General features: G+C 43.0%; 2 protein-coding genes across 10 annotated transcripts in view; one reads left to right on the top strand and one right to left on the bottom strand.

The window, feature by feature from the left end:
* Window positions 1-17,139, bottom strand: part of MAP2K5 (mitogen-activated protein kinase kinase 5) — a 273,162-nt gene extending 256,023 nt beyond the window's left edge. For 3 of the 9 annotated variants that reach the window (XM_047863400.1, XM_047863398.1, XM_047863397.1), the window contains exons 1-2: window positions 16,427-17,138; window positions 9,478-9,526 (exon numbers count right to left, since the gene is read on the bottom strand). In XM_047863400.1, coding sequence (XP_047719356.1) covers window positions 9,478-9,526; window positions 16,427-16,561 — 184 coding nt within the window. In that variant the 5' untranslated portion in view covers window positions 16,562-17,138. Of the gene's footprint in view, window positions 1-9,477; window positions 9,527-16,426 lie in introns of all 9 variants that reach the window. The other 6 variants (XM_047863395.1, XM_047863396.1, XM_047863393.1 and 3 more) reach the window with 4 other exon arrangements.
* LOC125168035 (RNA-binding motif protein, X chromosome-like) lies at window positions 16,690-18,762 on the top strand. Its single transcript, XM_047863010.1, has 3 exons — window positions 16,690-16,732; window positions 16,896-17,629; window positions 18,704-18,762. Exons 1-2 carry the CDS (start codon window positions 16,690-16,692, stop codon window positions 17,402-17,404), a joined length of 552 nt encoding a protein of 183 aa, XP_047718966.1. The 3' UTR covers window positions 17,405-17,629; window positions 18,704-18,762.
* The last annotated feature ends 22 nt before the right edge of the window (window positions 18,763-18,784 follow it).

Genomic DNA, 18,784 nt, shown 5'->3' on the forward strand with positions numbered 1-18,784 from the left:
ATTATGAAGCAATCTTCACAAAATCTGCAGTGTGTCACAAATACACAAAATGGCAGAGTTTGGGAAAAGAGAATCATAACAGGCCATATGTTGTTAGCAATTTTATTTGAAGCAACATGCAATCCGAAAGAGAAACCAAGAGGAGGAACATAAAGGCCCAATGGAGGAGAGGCAGCCGCAGGTAAGGGGCGGTCAGGATGGCAAGCACAGTGCCTATCAAGGTAAACAGCAGTCACCTAGCAGACGCCAGGGAGCTGTCAGCGAAACAGCACCCACTGCAGGGACGGGGCTCGAACGGGCTCTTGAGAGAAACAATCTAGCTTCTACAAAGAGCACAGAAAGTTAAGGCAATATATAAGATGTCATTTGTCACATTCCTTCGGTGCCAGGTGAGAGTCAATTAGAACTACAGCAAAGGCATTTTTCCAAGGCAAGAGGAAAGACATGCAGACATAACTGTAGAAGTTAGAAACACGTATCGACGAGAAATTATCAGAAAGGTTGTCAAGTTTAGAGCCCTTCTCGGGTGTAGCATCTAAGATCTGGACAGGACTAGCAGTCTGGCTTTTATGGCCAAATCTTTACAGCCGTGATTTTTTTTTTTTTTTCCACACACACACACACACACACACACACACGCACGCACGAGAAAGAGACCATCTTTTTTTTAAAAATTTTTTTAATGTTTATTTATTTCTGAGAGAGAGAGAGACAAAGTGCAAGTGGGAGAGGGGCAGAGAGGGAGGAAGACACAGAGTCTGAAGCAGGCTCCAGGCTCTGAGCTATCAGCACAGAATCTGATGTGGGCCTCGAACCCACGAACCACAAGATCATGACCTGAGCTGAAGTCAGATGCTTAACCAACTGAGTCCTTCAGGCGCCCGGAGAGAAACAATCTTATGTAGGCTCTGCACTGGGTGTGGAGCTCGATCTCACAACCCTGAGATCATGACCTGAGATGAAATCAAGAGCCAGACACTTAACCCACTGACCCACCCAGGCACCGCTCACAGCCATGAGTTTTACTTCAGCTCCATGCCACCGCCCTCCTGATTCCTTCTTCGCTCCTTTGCACCCTTCCTCTCTCCAACAAATATGTAAGTGTCCCTATGTAGCAGGCAATGTTCTGAGCACTAGGGATGGTAACAGTGGAAACAGAAAAAAGCCTTGCCCTCTAGTAGCTCACACTCTTATTGAGATAGACTGAACGGGATGAGGGCATGGGTTGCACAGATATCTGGGGAAAGGGTGTTCCAGGCAGAGGGAACAATTAATGCAAAGGCCTTGAGGTAGAAGAATACCTGGCATATTCAGGAGACTGAAACAAAGGCAGAGTGGCTAGCACAGCAGGCGGGCGCTAGAGAAACAGATGAGTTCAGGGAATCAATGCTGTTGCTGGGTTGGGGGCAGATGAGAAAATGCAGGGCCTTGTAGGGGATTTTAAGGACTTGGCTTTTACTCCTGAGTAAGATGGAAATCACTGGACGGTGCTGAGTATTGTGATCCCACTTCTAAAGGATCACTTTGGCTGCTATGTGCAGAAGAGGCTGTGTGGAGGCAAAAGCAGATACAGGAAGACCAGGTAGGATACCATCATCCCAGTCCTGTCATCGGAGGTGAGGGAAGATGGTGGCCCGAACCAGGCTGAGATTCTGAGCAGTCATTATGCGCTGGATATATTTTAAAGCCAGAGCTAACATGATTTTGTGACGGATGAGATACAAAAGGTTTGTCCTTATTACTTCATTCCTTCAACCATCCGTGCATTCCAGAAACACGTATGAGTGTCTACCGTGTGCTGGGTACTAGGACGGGGTTCTAGAGACTCAAGAATGAGCAGTATTGTCTGCTGCCCTCCAGGAATAACTAGCCTGGCAGTTGGGTAAAGGAATTAAACTTCTTAATTTTCATGCAACACAGCAAGATTACAAATAAGCAATTACTCTCATAAGACTAAAAAGGATCTGGACTTTGCACATGGATGACATTGCAAACCAAAATTTCAATACATAAAAGCTTTCTTCAAATAGTCTCAAATTCTAGGAATGTAAAATAAACTCTCACCTGTTAATCTTTAGACTGTATAATTGTGAATTACAATTTTTCATTAACCTACCTGGTTCTGCCTATAAGCAACCATTTATCTCCTACACATACTACAGTTTAAGAAAATGAAATTTCATGGGTGCCTGGGTGGCTCAGTCAGTTAAGCATCCAACTTCAGCTCAGGTCATGATCTCGCAGTTCGTGAGTTCGAGCCCCATGTCGGGCTCTGTGCTGACAGCTTAAAGCCTGGAGCCTGCTTCAAATTCCATGTCCCTCTCTAGCTCTGCCCCTTCCCTGCTCACACTCGGTCTCTCTCCTCTCAAAAAATAAAATTTTGAAAAAAAAAAAAAGAAACTTCATTTTTTCTAAATAATTTATTATTTCCAAACATTTTATAATTTAGACTTTTCTCATCCAATCATTCTTAATGAGGCAGTCTTTGCTATTTGGACATGAAGGTTATCTCCTACAGGTGTTTCTCCAGTCATCAGCTACAGTTGTCTATCACAACTTATTATATCATTGCAATTTTCCTTTAAGTGGTCATATTATGCCAAATTTAAAATGATGAACCGGCTTTAAAATTTCCACCCAAAATAATCTTCCAGAAATTCATGAAACAACTGAAACGAGAAGTGAGCATAACATGATCACGGTCGGAGAAAGACATAAGTAAAATAAAGCTTTATCCTACAACCATATTTTACGAACCAAAACTCAGAGGCACAGTTTGACAAGCGCGAAGATACTTATGAAGGCTACAGACCAAATGTGTGAAGTCAGGGTGCCACGGAAAAGCGGGCCACATGGTATTCACAGGGAGAAGTCAGCATTTGTCTACACAGACTTAAGACAATTCTTTCAAGTCACCAGTAAGAATTCACCAGTCACTCTGAAGCAGCCACTTGTCTAGAGAAGAGCCAGGGGGAGGAACACGAAACAGATATGCACAGGAAACTCATCAGTGGGGACAGCTGATTTTTATCACCTCGTGTGCTGGTGTACTCATTAATCTGTTAATGAAACTGTGAAAATCAGCAGGGGTCTCCAGGCCTGTATGAATGTCAGGCTCCTACAGCATATGTAGGGCCTGCACATGCGAACAGCCAAGATTTTTTATGGTAATGGAATTCAGCTTTATCTCAGAAGTGTTCTCACATCTGGGAAAAGACAAATTATTCAGTAACTTGTATGGGGGTCAACTGTCTATGTGCTTGAAAAATAAAGTTGGATTCCCCACCTGATTCCTCCTCTCACCAAAACAGACTGGAGATGGCACAACATTTTCAAATCTTCTGATATTTGTAATAAAAGTGCACACTCTTTTCCAAAAAAAAAATGCTAATACACATACGAACATATGTATGTACGCACATACCTAATGCGTGTGTGTGCTTAACCCTGTTAAAGTAGAACAAAAGAATACGGATGAATGTTTTTTCAATACCTGAATGTGGAAGACCTTTCTAAGAATGGCATAAATCCAGAAGTCACAAAGGACAATATGATAAATCTGACCATGTAAAAATTTCAACCCTCTCTATGGGAAAAAAAAAAAACAGAGGGAAAAAAAAGACCAAAGCAAGCTTAAAGGAAAGCAGTAAACTAAACAAAAATAACTAAACAGATGAGACAAAGCCCCAATTTTCTTAATATTGGAAAATCCTTATGTCAATTAGAAACGTACAACCTAAAAGGAAAATGGGCAAAGGTGACAAACAGTTCACAGAAATTAAACAAAATGATCAAAATACAAATGAAGACACTCAAGCTCACTTATAATTGAAGAAACAAAAATAAAACAATAGCATAATAATCTCTTCCACCTTTCAAATTGACACTGACTAGGAAGTTTGCTAATAAAAAATTACTCAGAGTTGGTGAGGGTAGAGAGAAATGGGCATTCTCAAACATTGTTGGTGGGAGTGTAAATTGGTTCTACCCTTTAGAGAGCAACATGGTAATAGCTATTAAAATGTAAAACAGGGGTACTCTTTGTCTCAGTAGTTCCAACTCCTGGGAATTTATCCTACAAATATATTTCCACCATGTGGAAAGATATAAGACAATGCTGTTGACTGCAGCATTTTTTCCAATACTAAAAAACCACTAACAACTTAAGATTGGCCCGTCAATAGGTTAAATAAATTAAGCCATGGCCATAAAATGAAGTATAATGTACTCATCCAAAGGAATGAAGTCAATTTGTGCACAGTGATGTTGGAAGAGGTTATATATACCATGCATAAAAACATATATATATATATATATATATATATATATATATATATGCATGCGTATATATAAGGTAAGTGGGGGTGGGGGAACTAGTCGCAGTATAGTATGCATTATGTACAGAGAAAACTTCTGTAAAGATACAGAACACACTGTTAAATAGTAAACTAGGGAAATGGAGACTTTTAGTTTTCGTTTCATTTGTATGCTGCTTGCATTCTTTTTTTAAGATCATCTATACCTTCTTGGGGCGCCTGGGTGGCTCAGTCGGTTAAGCGTCCGACTTCAGCCAGGTCACGATCTCGCGGTCCGTGAGTTCGAGCCCCGCGTCGGGCTCTGGGCTGATGGCTCAGAGCCTGGAGCCTGTTTCCGATTCTGGTCTCCCTCTCCCTCTGCCCCTCCCCCGTTCATGCTCTGTCTCTCTCTGTCCCAAAAATAAATAAAACGTTGAAAAAAAAATTAAAAAAAAAAAAAAAGATCATCTATACCTTCTTAATTAAAAAAGAAATCAAGGGGGGCGCCTGGGTGGCTCAGTCGGTTAAGTGTCCGGCTTCGGCTCATGTCATGATCTCACAGTCCGTGAGTTCAAGCCCCGAGTCGGGCTCTGTGCTGACAGCGCAGAGCCTGGAGCCTGCTTCAGATTCTGTGTCTCCCTCTCTCTCTGCCCCTCCCCCGCTCATGCTCTGCCTCTCTCTGTCTCAAAAATAAATAAAAACATTAAAAAAAATTAAAAAAAAAAAGAAATCAAGGGGCACCTGGGTGGCTAATCAGTTAAGCATCCGACTTCGGCTCAGGTCATGATCTCGCAGTTTGCGAGTTCGAGTCCCGCGTCAGGCTCTGTGCTGACAGCTCGGAGCCTGGAGCCTGGAGCCTGCTTTGGATTCTGTGTCTCCTTCTCTCTCTGCCCCTCCCCTGCTCATGCTCTGTCTCTCTCTGTCTCTCAAAAATAAATAAATGTTAAAAAAAAAAAGAAAGCAAGCACTATATATTGGAAAGTATTTTGCTTTGTGCTCTAGTTATAAGGGGAAAAGGACCTAAAAGGGGTAAAATGAAAAAGACTTAGGGCCATCGGTCCAAGAGGTGATCAGCACACATGGGCCTCCCTCCCCTTATCCAGCCTAACTCCCCTCAGAAACACTACTCCCAGGAACACAAACCAGAAAGAATATCGTCATTGTAGACCCTCTGCCCCCTCAGGACAGAAGGCCCAGTCAAGGGTGGAGTCTGACTGGTCCACCACCAACCGGTTTATATCCCGTGCCTGGGTAATAACACAAATAATGCAAATAGCAAATTACTTACTTGGCTTTAGGTCCCAGTAATTGTAAGATTCCCATCTGAATATGGGCACACAACATTTCATTTTATTCAGCAAGGGTCTAAGCTAAGTACTGAGAATAAGAGTGAAATAAAACGCAGTACCTGTCATCAAGTCCTTCAAAATCTAGTGAGAAGGGAAACATGCACACAACTCATCAGAAGGCAGGCCCCATGGGTCACCTGCTCTAGCAAAGGTGTGGAGGGAGATTAGCTCCATTTGGTGGGATCAGAGGTCTTACCCAATGGATGGCACTTCTCAGAATGAAGAATCTAAGATTACCTGACCTTTCCCCTCTTTTCCACTTATCAACTCTTTTCCTCTATATTTGTGTGGAACAAGTAAACGTGACAGTGTCCTTTCCTTTGTTGCTTAATTCACATTGCTAAAGACAATACCATCTCTTTTTTTATAAAAAAAATTAACATTTATTCATTTTCTTTAAATGTTTATTATTTATTTTTGAGAGAGAGAGAGATAGACAGACACAGCATGATCAAGGGAGGGGCAGAGAGAGAAACACACACACAGAATAGAAGCAGGCTCCAGGACCCAAGCTGTCAGCACAGAGCCCGACATGGGGCTCAAACTCACAAACTGCGAGGTCATGACCTGAGTCGAAGTCGGACACTTAATCGACTGAGCCAACCAGGCAGCACCCCTACCATCTCTTTTGCATAAGAAATCAATTAGTGCTAGGTATCCTTTTCAATATTAAATACAGTACCATAAATATATCTTTGATCAAAGTTTTCTTTATTTGGAAGTTGTTCCATCATAGCTCCAGACCACAGAAATGCTCAAAAATGTCAGCAAATTAGCTTACAAGCTACATCTTTCCAAATGCTTCTTCTACATAGATTCCATTTATTAGTTCAGATCTTTGGTTCAGAAAATAAGGTCATCCTAGAGCAATCATAAAAAAAGCCAGGCTGGGATTCTAAGTCTATAAGGGAAAATATGCAGTACTCTAAGCTCAAGAAACAAAGGACTGTTATTATTTTGTCTGTGTGTGTTTTGGGGTTTTGTTTTTTGTTTTTGCCTAAAACTTGTCCAGACACAGATGGGTATAGAGTTGCCACTCTTATTTCAGTAAAGGAGTGAGATCTCCTAGAACTTAAACCTAGAAATTCACACTTTTTTTTCTGTTGTGTTAGGTGTATTTTTCAGTATTAAATATATTGCCATAAGTATTTCTTTGGCTAAAGTTTTACTTATCCAAGAGTTGTTCCATCATACCCATAAACCATAAACCCATCAGCCACGTCAACCATACTTAACACACTTCATAGGCTTCTGACACGCTTGGTTATACCAAGTGCATGTTTCACAGTCAAAAACAACTGTGTTTAAACTTGGCTCCACTTCCTAGCTGATGACCCTTGGCAACCATTTCATGTCTCTGGACCTCAGGTTCCCAAAGGTATAGTCTTCCTACCTCACAGAGTTTTTGTCAGGATTAGCAACAATTTAGGTAAATCATCTAGTCCATTGCTAGAAAGAGAGCAAGCCATCAACAAATGACAGCTAAAATGATCGATGTTATTACTATGATCCCTCACTCTGGAAGCCAGTGGGGTCAAGACACTCTGTGGGACCCAGAAAGCAAGAAGTAGGAAGGACAGGGGCTCCTGGGTGGCTCAGTCAGTTAAGCAACCGACTCTTGATTTTGGCTCAGTTCATGATCTCATGGTTATGAGATCAAGCCCCACATCATGGAGCCTACTACAGATACTCTCTCGGTCTCCCTCTCCCTCTGCCCCTCCCCTGCATGCTCTCTCAAAAAAAAAAAAAAAAAAAAAAAAAAGATAGGAAGTACAAAATAAACTTATTTTCTGTTACACTTAAACAATGAGAATAAGTAATTTCAAGAATTTTGACAACTCTCAAAACCTGTGTCAACAGTGGTTGAGAATATATACATGTTCTGGAGTCTACACGAGAAAGTCCACTTTACCATTCACTAGCTATGAGACCTTGAGCAAGCTGCTCAGAGCAGATATCCTTTCCTCAACTAAAATGGAGCTAGTAACAGTCCTTCCAAGTACTTCATGGAGATTTGTGAAGGTTAAGTTAAATGAGATAACCATGGAATGTTCTTAGCACAGCATCTGGCAACAGTAACAGATGTTAACTATCAGCCTGTCCATGAAATCTGGGGTACCACCAAGGACTTACCAAAAAAGCTCTGAAGAGCTTGCAACACTAGTATTTCAGATACGCGTACCATTTTTCAATAGGATATTCAGTCCAGTGTGGTTAATAAAGTACTAATTATTTTAAGAGTTTTACGCAAGTGACTTTTAAATACACGTAATGAATGTTGAAAAATATTCAAACAATAGAGAAGTATAGAAAAGTAAAAAGTGTGCTCATCTAGCCAACCGTTCCCCACTCTAACCCTCAAGTCCACTTCCCAAAGGGGACACCACTGGAAACACTATGGTGGGCATTCTGCAGATCCTTGTCTTTCAAGATATACACGAAGCTGGGAGGTACAGGGATTAGCTATTTTATAAAATGGGATCACACCATACATATTATTTACTTATTCAACAATGTATCACGGAAATCTTTCCATGTCAATGCATAAAATCATTCTTTTTAGCTGCTGCTCAATTGGCTGCTGCTTCAGATAATGGATACTTTATTAATCCATTATTCTAGGAATTTAGCTTTCCTCTAATTTTTTGCTATTAAAAATAATTCCATGGGACGCCTGCGTGGCTTAGTTGGTTAAGCATCTGACTTTGGTTCAGGTCATGATTTCAAAGTTCAGAGTTTGAGCCCCACGTCGGGCTCTCTGCTGACAGCTCAGAGCCTGGAGCCTGCTTTGGATTCTGTGTTTCCCTCTCTCTCTCTTTCTCTGCCCCTCCCCTGCTCGTGCTGTCTCTCTCTCTCTCTCAAAAATAATAAATAAACATTAAAAAAATTTTTTTTAATTCCACAATGAATATTTTGTTTGAAGTGCATTCAACACATGTGCAGGTATTTCTGTTGAAAAGCCTCCTAAAATAAAACCTGCTCAAAGGTTTTGCACATTTTATATTTTGCTAAGTACCACCAAATTGTCCTCCAAAGAGAGCATAAATAAAAGACATTGTATTCACTGTCATTAACCATCTGCATAAAAACCAAGAACAACAAGTAAACTATCGTGTGAAGAAACCGTACATCTTCTAATGGAAAAGTGGCCTTCACCTTCTAAAAACAGATGGGAAAAAATCCTTACTTCATCCTTCTCAACATCAGAGCCCTTGTTCTATGGACTAAACTCTCACCTTAACATTACTGGACCCTGACGTCCTTTGCAATGACTTGGCTCATGTGGAAACTCGTTTTCTAGTCCATCCCGCCCCCTCCCAATCCCCAGGCCAATTGGTTTTGGTGGGGGAGGGGACAGTGAGGAAGAAGGACTCAAGACTGAAGTGTTACTGTCATCATGTAGCAGCCACACCAAGCCCCACTAAAACAGAATTATTCCAGGCAACGCTCACTTAAAAGCTCTACTCTGTTGCTGTGTTAAAGCAGTAATGGATTACAATCTCTTAATCAGTAATCACTGGCCTACAGGTAGTTTACACGTTTCATTTCGTCCCACAATATTATTACAGTGAGGAGCAAGAGCAGATAAAGGTCATGTTGGTAATTAAAGCTATATTATAGAAATATGCACACCCAAGATATGATTAAATAAGAAAATATTACTCAGTTCAGTATCATCATTAAACTTGCATTAATTTATAAATATTTAAATGTACCATATGATGATCATAAATAATCTGTTTTTGTCAGTTTCTAAAGTAATACAACCCATAAACCCTTTGAAAAATTACTGCAGAAAGAAATAGTCAAGAAAGTATACAAGCCAGACTTACATTCAAATGCTGTGGTTGTTGCTTCAGGCAGAACCTGGCCTATCACATCCTAAACAAAGAAAGAATAAAGAAACACAATTAGCCATCTTCTTTATTGCTAACATGTGGCAAATCCTAGAGGAAATATGAGAACCTGAAGAAGATTTTTGAAATGTTGGCATAAACTATAAAAACATTAGCTCATAATCACACTTAGCCCAGCAATGTGAGGCCAGAGCTTAAATCTCTATTTTGGGGCAGGGGGTGGGGGGGTGGGGGAGATTCTTTACAAAATTTCCTCTACTATGTATTCGTAACAATCTTTCCCTCTTGATTCAACAGTATATACAAATACACTCTTGTGGGGGCACCTGGGTAGCTCAGTCCGTTAAGTGTTTGACTTTGGCTCAGGTCATGATCTCACGGTTCATGGGTTCATGGGTTCATGGGTTTGAGCTGTGCGTTGGACTCTAGGCTGACGGCTCAGAGCCTGGAGCCTGCTTTGGATTTTGTGCCTCCCTCCCTCCCTCTCTCTCTCTCTCTCTCTCTCTGCCCCTCCCCCGCTCATGCTCTCTCTCTCTCTCAAAAATAAACATTAAAAAATTTTTAATAAAAAAATACACCCTTGTGTATTAAACAAATAAACAGTTTCTTCTATGGGAGGCTGTGGCGTGCACTGCCAGTAGAAAGAGTAAGGGGTTTAGGAGTCAGACTAGCCTGGGTTTGAATCCCAGGTCTGCACCTACTAGCTCTGTGACTGGAAATAAATTACTTAACCTCTCTGAGCCTCAATCTGATCATCCTCCAATAGGAGTCTAGTAATACTTAGAGAGATAATGCAAAAATTAAGTTAAATAATATACATAAATTAACCTAGCACATTGTGGATACTCAAATGCAGCTTCTGATATGTAACTAGCAACATCGTGCCTTGTATTCATAGTGCAAAGAGTTCAAAAAACAAGTTTCTGTGACGTATTATTCCAATAATGCCATAACCTATAATGCTACATTTGATACAAACAATTTTTATCAGCCTTTACTCCTAAGCAACTGGAAAACGTATATTGAATGACACTGGAACAGAGTTAATCTAGGCTACAAAAAAATTTTTTTTTAAGTTTATATATTCTGATACCAATATTTAAATGAACCTGTAAAGTTGAAATCTTAAAAATCAGTCTATGGAGACAGCTTAGCTCAAGAGGCATGGGACATCCTCAAGAAATAGCCAGCACTGGGAAAGATGACCCTCCATGATGTCCAGCCCCACCTAAATGGTCTGCAAACCTCACTGCTCTCTGGGACTCTGCCACAACGTCCCTCCTAGGCTCTGCCAGAACTGGCACCAGGCAGCCGGGTGACAAAGCGGCTTACGGTAGTTCTCAGCAGGGAGCCCACAGCCCTTCCAAGCGGGGCACTTAGCAGAGTGGCGGCTGCAACTTCCTTCTGAAGGCAGTTCTTTAGAAGCTTTTGCTGCAGTGGAAATTTGCATAATAGCCTCGCCTCCAGAGTGCCTTTTTTTTCCCCTCAAAAATAAATGTGTGCATATAAAATTGATCAAAGAGAACTATCTTAGGCAACCCTTGCTCATTAGACCCAAAGGAGGTTATTTTTTTCCTTCTGACTCTAGTCTTAGCACATGAAACATCAACTCCGAGGAAGTATTTGTAAAAAAAAAAAAAAAAAAAAAATCGGGTGTTAAAAACATTCTACACACTTGTAGGTAAAAGTATTTATTGACAGGTAAATGGAAACTGTAGAGTGAGTATGGAATAAATTCTACAGCTAGTGTAAAGCCTGACTGTGTGGGTTGGAGCCAAACTGCTAGGGCTGGACCTTGACTCTGCTGTTCAGCAGCTCGGTGACTGGGTCTATCTGGGCCATGAGATCATAACTGTACCTACCTCGTAGGACGAAATGAGTTCACATTTATAAAGGGATTTTAAGAGTGTCTAGCACACGGTAGGTGCCACAATAGTGTCTGTTAAATTAATAAAACAAGTCACTGATGACTGGAAAGTTATAGAGCTTACCTAACAATGAAACCCAAAATTTCAGCACCTGAGGATTGGTGGATAGTCATTTGTTCACTCCCATCTTCCTTCCAGAGCATCTATTGAGGACCTTTTCTAACTAGTGGTGTGGTTAAAAACAAGCTGGGGGACGCCACCCCCAACCCTCCACGTCGACGTTACTTTCAGGGAACTCTGATCACCTAGATCTTGTGCTATGAACTCTACAGCATTAGCAAACTAATTTAGGATCCTTCCTACTTATGAATAGCAGATCCCATCAAACAGCAAATTTCTAATAAGTAGCTGAAAACCTTGGGGGGCAGCAGTGGCCCCTTTTGCCCACCACCATAAGCAAGGAGTCACAATAGGCTTTACACCTAACGTGGGGAAAAAGAGAAAAAAAAAAAAAAAGCAAACTTGCTTGAGGGATCATGTGAACACAACCAGCCATATCGTTCTGTTAAAGCAAATAAGGTGGGGCTTATCATAATGCTGAAGAGTTGAAAAGTTTCAAAATTAGTTAATACCTACTGGTCATTTCTAACCAGGACATATTTAATAATTCTATGTATATTTTACAGTTATATTTTAAGTGACTTATTTCCAGGAAAAAAGAAAAAGCCCTGTCTTATTCACAACATAACATTTACCTAAAGAAGGTTCCAAAAGAAAATTTAAATTTAAATATTTTAATGGTGATCATTTCTTGGTCATTTTCTTCTCCATGCTTTTAATATATCAATCAAATATATGATGGATCAAAAGTATAATTAAGCATCTACACATGCCAGGAGCATAAAGATCACAAAGCTGTAGGCTACAGAAGAGTAAGATTTAGGAAGATTATAGTCTGGTCACTCAGATAAAGACAAACCTAAAAGAATAACGATACAGCGCACTTACAGGCTGATAAGAGCCAGACAAAAGACATAAATACAGTATTTGCAAACTCAGGAGGCAGAAAAAAAATCACAGGCTCAGTCTAGGTAAAAACTTCACAGATGAGAGGAAATCTGAGCTGGGACTTGGGAGACAGGATTCAAATACCAAGGGGAATAGGGGGAACATTCCCTTGCACCACTAATTGCGATCTCCTGCACAATTTTCCCCAAACCGGAGATTGTGTCTACAAGGAAAAGAACACAGCTGAAAAACAGATAATCAAATGTCTCTGCCCTTGAAGACCAGCTAGGCCTACTTTACCCTGCAGCCAGTCCCAAATTATTCAGACCCAGACACAGGCCCAGAGAGGCTAAGTGCCTTGTCCAAGGTCTCCCAGCTATTTGACAGAGCAGTGATGAGAGCCCTTGACTACAACCTCAGGTACAAAACACTCTCAGATACAGATGACTCAGTGACCACAAACTGCTTCTGGCTTCTGTGTCTGGTCCTACCAAAAACGAGCTGTGTGGCTTTAGCATTTTCCCCCTCTGGGGTTCACGCTTCCGAATTTGAAAACTGGGGAGAGGGGCGCCTGGGTGGTGCAGTCGGTTAAGCGTCCGACTTCAGCCAGGTCACGATCTCGCGGTCCGGGAGTTCGAGCCCCGCGTCAGGCTCTGGGCTGATGGCTCGGAGCCTGGAGCCTGTTTCCGATTCTGTGTCTCCCTCTCTCTCTGCCCCTCCCCCGTTCATGCTCTGTCTCTCTCTGTCCCAAAAATAAATAAACGTTGAAAAAAAAAATTAAAAAAAAAAAAAAAAGAAAACTGGGGAGAAGAGAGTTACATGAGATGAGGGGGATGCTTCAAGATTTCATTTGGCTTTAAATTTTAAGGTTCCAAGCCAAAGATGCTGATATAGCTGTCGGTTTTTGACAATTTCTTTTTTTTTTTTTTGTAATGTTTATTTGGAGGGAGGGTGCAGAGAAAGGGAGACAGAGGGTCCAAAGTGGGCTCTGCGCTAACCTCAGAGAGCCCGATATGGAGCTCGAACTCACAAACTGTAAGATCATGACCTGAGCCGAAGTCGGACGCTTAACCAACCGAGTCACCCAGGTGTCCAGTTTTTTGACAATTTTTTGATGAAAAGATGACGTGACCCTGGTGAAGAAATCACAGGTGTCCACCAGGATCTGTACATGCAGTTCGTAGAGCCTGCTATAGGAACACAGGAGATAGCACAGCACCCATTGTCAAGAGCCCTTCATCAGGGCTCTAAACATGCTCCACCTGGGCTTACCTGCACATAGGCACATGTGAGGACACAAGGCACTCTAGATGGTAGGACCGATTGTCCAAAGTTGACTTTAAAGCCAGTCAGCCTGGGTGTCTCAGTCAGTTAAGCATCCAACTTCAGCTGAGATCATGATCTTGCAGTTTGTGGGTTCGAGCCCCACATTGGGCTCTGTGCTGACAGCTCAGAGCCTGGAGCCTGCTTCAGATTCTGTGTCTCCCTCTCTCTCTGCCCCTTTCCGGCTCATGCTCTGTCTCTTTCTCTCAAAAATAAATAAACGTTAAAAAAAAAAAAAAAAAGTAAAGCCAATCAGCCTGGGGCCAAAGGTACAATAGAGAGATGCTTAAGAAGCAAAAGAGCCAGGCCCTGTCCCTTATGTTGTAACAACAATACTTACAGAGCATTTACCTCATTCCAGATTGTTCTAAGTGCTTTATACGTATCAACTCCAGTAGTCCTCATACTCTATGAAGTGGGCATTATTTTCATCCTCTACCCCTCTTTTTTTTTTTACAGGTAAAGAACTGAGACACAAAAGACACTTGCCCAAGTGAGTCTGGTAAGGCTTGCAATTTAAACCCAGGCAATCTGGCCCAGAGTTTGTGTTTGTAAACACTGTATCACTGTGTTCTAAATATCTTCTGTTATTTCAAATGAGCAAAGTGAAAGAAAGCGCACACCTTTCTCATCACAGACACGATCTCACTTAATCTTCACAAGCCTTGAAGGCAGGTATTGTCCCCATTTTACAAGTAAGGAAACTGAGGCTAAAAGAGGTAGAGAGACTTGTCTAGTTAGTGAGACTGCTTGCAATTAAACTCACTTTTTTTTGAGAGAGAGAGAGAGAGAGAGCACGCGCGCACAGGGCAGAGGGGGAGAGAGAGAATCTGCAGCAGGTTTCATGCTCAGCACAGAGCCTGATGCAGGGCTCGATCTCACGACCCTGGGATTATGACCTGAGCTGAAATGAAGAGTTGGACACTCAACTGACTGAGCCACCCAGTCGCCCCATTAAACCCACGTTTTGATTCAAAACCTAGCAGGCTGTCCACAAAACCATAACCGCATGCATCTTTTTTAACGCTCCCTTTGAAATATCTGAACAAATATTTCAGGGTCCTATGGAGCATGAGAAAGAGGGGAAATGAATGTCCATCTCCTCCGGAAATGCACCATTTACTGGAAGAGAGAGATAAAACTGTGACAAAACCTGTGAGCTTTGCCCAAACGATGCTGTGGGAACACAGAGGAGGGGCACATAACCAAGACTACGGTAGAGGAAAAGGGAAGCTGGGCTCTGAAAGGACATGTAGGAGTTGGCTAGCTGAAGAAAAGCACCGAGTGGAGACAGCCTAGGAGAACTAAAGTTAATTCTATGTAACCTGGAGCACAGGATGCTCGTGGGGTGTGGTGAGAGGTGAGGTGTGGTGTGGTGTGGTGCCAGGCAGGCAGAAGCCAATCCAGACAGGCCTAGAGGACCATGCTAAAAAGTCTGGGCTTTGTCACGAGAAGAAAACTATATGCACGCGAGTGCGCGAACTCCAGACACAAAGAGAAGGGTAACATTTGGTGGACAAGACTGGAAGCTGCTGACTCACTCCAGCCTCTGGACTCGTGGCCCAGACACCTGAAAATCTGTAATGGTCTGGATGGTCAGCAACATCCAGAATTCAAAATATAGATACAGGAATCAAATTTTGATGGTGGCACCTATGACAACCAAAAAAAAAAAAAAAAAAAATCACATCACAGATCTCCCTCCTCCCAAGAACCTTTACCCAGCCCCATCTTATTCTGCAGGTAACTTCCGCTATAGATTTAGTACCTGCAACATGCTTCTGGGTATGTCAGTTCTGCCCCTGATACCTCAATTATTCAATATATAAAATGGGCACAATACACTCTATCTCAAATGTCTGCTAAAAGATGAGAAATGGCAGTGCAGCACATGAAAAAAAATTACTAAGTAAGGAAATCTGAGTTCTGGTACTGACTCCCCCACTCGTGAGCAACACTACTTTGGAAAAACAGTTTCACCTCACTACTCCTCAGTAACTATCTCAAAAAAGATAAGAGGTCTCAACAGACCACTGCTGAGGTTACACTCTGCTCTCACGTTCCATGACTTTATTTGAAATATATCCTGAGAGTAGTAACACAGCATTGATTCTCAGATGCATCTTTTCCTCCACTTTTAACATCTCTGAAATTGGGCTGCTTTTGTATAATGCACAGCATGTCACAGTCTAACAGGCAGTGTTTTTGTTTTTTGTTTTTTTTTTCTTTCTGAGTGGTACACAAAATAGTATCTTAAAACCAATGGCACCTTGGGTTTGTTGAAACATGGTAAGTTCCAGTCGCCTAGTTTCTCTTTCCCTATTGGTCACCAACTTCAGGGAACTCTGTAGAAAGACATGGCTGGAATCTGGCCAGGGACATTCCGAGAAACACTTGGGGGAAAAAAAACCTTCTAGACTCAGCTTTTTGCATCCAGTTGATGCTTCTGTGTGTATGTCCCAGTCCAGCTGCGAGCTCCTTGAGGGCAGGGGTTCAATCTGATTCATCTCTAGTTCCCCAGGGTCCTGCACATTTGCCAGACTTCAGTCCATGCAATTAATCAATGTCTGTCGTGGAAGAAATAAAACTGCCCCCACAGGAGGCCAGCAATGGCCACGGCCACTAGCTTGGGCAACCAGGCTGAGATTCAGCGGTCAAGGTGCTGACGACCCCACAAATCCCTGCGCCCTCCTCAATGGGTTTTGGACACTGAGATTACCACTCACCAGCACATCCCTGAAGAGTAACTGCGGCCCGGAGTGCACTGTCCAGTCCACCGCGCCACTATTTGGAATCTTGATACGAATCACCAGCACCTGGTTCTCCATGGCATGGAAGGGGCCAAAGGCCAGCCACAGCATTACAGGTTACAGGGGCTCACATCCTGGGGCAGGAGGTACCCACTGGATCCTGGTTAGGCGAGGGCTCCAAAGGGTGACAAGGGGACGGAGGGGAACAGGGCAGGGGGTCGGGGGAGTGAAGAAGAGGGATGGTCTGGAAGGGACCCGCAGGCAGCAAGCCAGGCCCAGCCTGTATGGGGTTGGGGCTGCCTCTCTGTGAGCGCGGACGGGGCACGAGGCAGGGGCCAATATAAACTAACGGGGGTCAGAGGGTTCTGGAGTTGGGAAAGAGGGCGAACCGGATCGTGAAGCCCCCTGCCGTCTGTGTGGGTGTGAGGAGATGACCCCGTTTTAGGGAGACAGAGCGGCAGGTGTCCACTCTTCCTTAGTGGAGAGGGGAGGGTCCCCGACTGGAGGGGACTCAGTCGGGGGCTGTTTGGAAGGAGACCCGGGGCCGCCAAACCAAGCGAGAGTCGAGGAGGGCCCTCCGTCGGGAAGCGAATCCTGTTCCCCACCCCGAGTCAGAGGGCGCGGCGCGCGCGGGCCCGGCCCCAGCCGCCCCGGGCCGAACGTTCCGGCTACGGCGGCAGCGGCAGCGGCAAAAGGAGAAGGAAGGCGCGGCGAGGGCACTGTTACTCCGGAACCAAAACGCACGGCACCGGAACCCCGGGAGCCGGAGAGAGGGACCCGCCTCCCGCGGCGCCATGTTGGATGAGGGCAGCTCCCGGCCAGCCCCGCCAGCGCGCCCCGGCGGGCGGGACCCGAGGAGCGAGCGCGAGGGGCGGAGACGAGCACAAGGGCCGGGCTAGGCTGGCCTGTCGGGAGGTCTCCGTCGGCCCGTGGTCGCCCGCGGCGACCGAGTGACGCTCCTTTCTTTTCCACACGCGACCTTCGTTAAAGGCAGCCGGGTGAAACCATCTAGCAAACGAAGGACGAAACTAAACTGGGCTTTTGGCGGACTCCAGCCCAACTGTCTTCTTAAGATTGCGTACTGTTTGCGGAAGCCCCAGAAAGACGAAACTCCGCCTCGCCTTTATACCTACTTTGTCAAGCCCTTTACCTTGACGGCGTTTGTGCACCAAATCAAGAGTAAGGCAAGAACTCAACACTGTTCTCCCCTTCTTCCACTCCACAGATACAGAATTATCATAGTCTTCCTCCCACTTGAGCAAACAGTGTATGATTTTTTTGTTGTTCTTTTACCCCACGATTGCCCTGAAATAGCAAACAGCCCCCTCATTTAAAAGCAACAGTAAAAGAAAAAAAAAAAAAATTCAGGGAAGAGTTTAACTGCCAGGGGACAGCTGGAGTACTGGCATCCTGTTCTCTTATTAAATCATTGCAGAAAATATCTGGTCTAGTCCGTAAAATTTCAACCAGATAGCAATGTTTACACAATCGGTGATATCACAGGCAGTAGCAATAACCCTCGGTTGTTTTAAATGCCTTGTTAACCTCAGATTTTAAAATGCATAATTGTGTTGATCTATGGTTTCTATATAAAAGTTTGTTTACAAATCGCATTGTGTAGGTTGGGCCATAATCTCCTGCTAATGAACGTGCTCATGTCGCTTTACTTTTGAGGGCTGAATTTTATATAAATTCGGTGGGAGAGGAGTGATCATTGCCCCCCCTCACACTCAGAATTTATTCATGCAAGAGAAAAAATAATTTAAATGTTGGTTAGTTTAAGTAGAACACCAAAAATTTTTGTGCATATATTTCTCTGCCTGAGTTTCTTTTATATTTAATTCAAAAGTCCACATAGGAGAGAAATTGTCTCTTTTTTAGTTACTGTAAATTAATAGCTTAGGTAGAAATTCATTTAATCAGATGCTCCAGATATTCTGAAATTGCCCTTTTCCACCCGTACCGCAGTCCTGTGAGAAAGAAACAGTTTGCCCAAGGTACCCATGTACTTTTTTATTGAAAGTTCATTTCCTATTGTTTGAGAATATAGACCACAAAACTGGAGATTTTCTATGAACCTATTATTTGTTAAAACAGCTTTTTAATTCATAGTACTATGGGGAAAACCAACCCAATTTGTACTTTCAATTCTTCTGGATGGAGATATACCCCAAAGTGGAATTGCTGGGTCATACAGTAATCCTAGTTTTAGAATTCTATTGCTGGACCATTCTTTTTTTTTTTTCTTTTAAGTTTATTTATTTTGAGAGAGACAGCGAAAGAGCACAAGCAAGGGAAGGGCAGAGAGAGAGCAAGGCAGAGGATCTGAAGTGG

Source organism: Prionailurus viverrinus, chromosome B3, assembly GCF_022837055.1.
Source record: "Prionailurus viverrinus isolate Anna chromosome B3, UM_Priviv_1.0, whole genome shotgun sequence".
In the NCBI taxonomy this organism is placed as follows: Eukaryota; Metazoa; Chordata; class Mammalia; order Carnivora; family Felidae; genus Prionailurus; species Prionailurus viverrinus.

Coding starts and splice junctions, on each gene's coding strand:
- LOC125168035 (XM_047863010.1), top strand. CDS start 16,690: ATGGTCTGGAAGGGACCCGCAGGCAGCAAGCCAGGCCCAGCCT. Junction 16,733..16,895: donor CAGCAAGCCAGGCCCAGCCT/GTATGGGGTTGG, acceptor ACCCCGTTTTAG/GGAGACAGAGCGGCAGGTGT.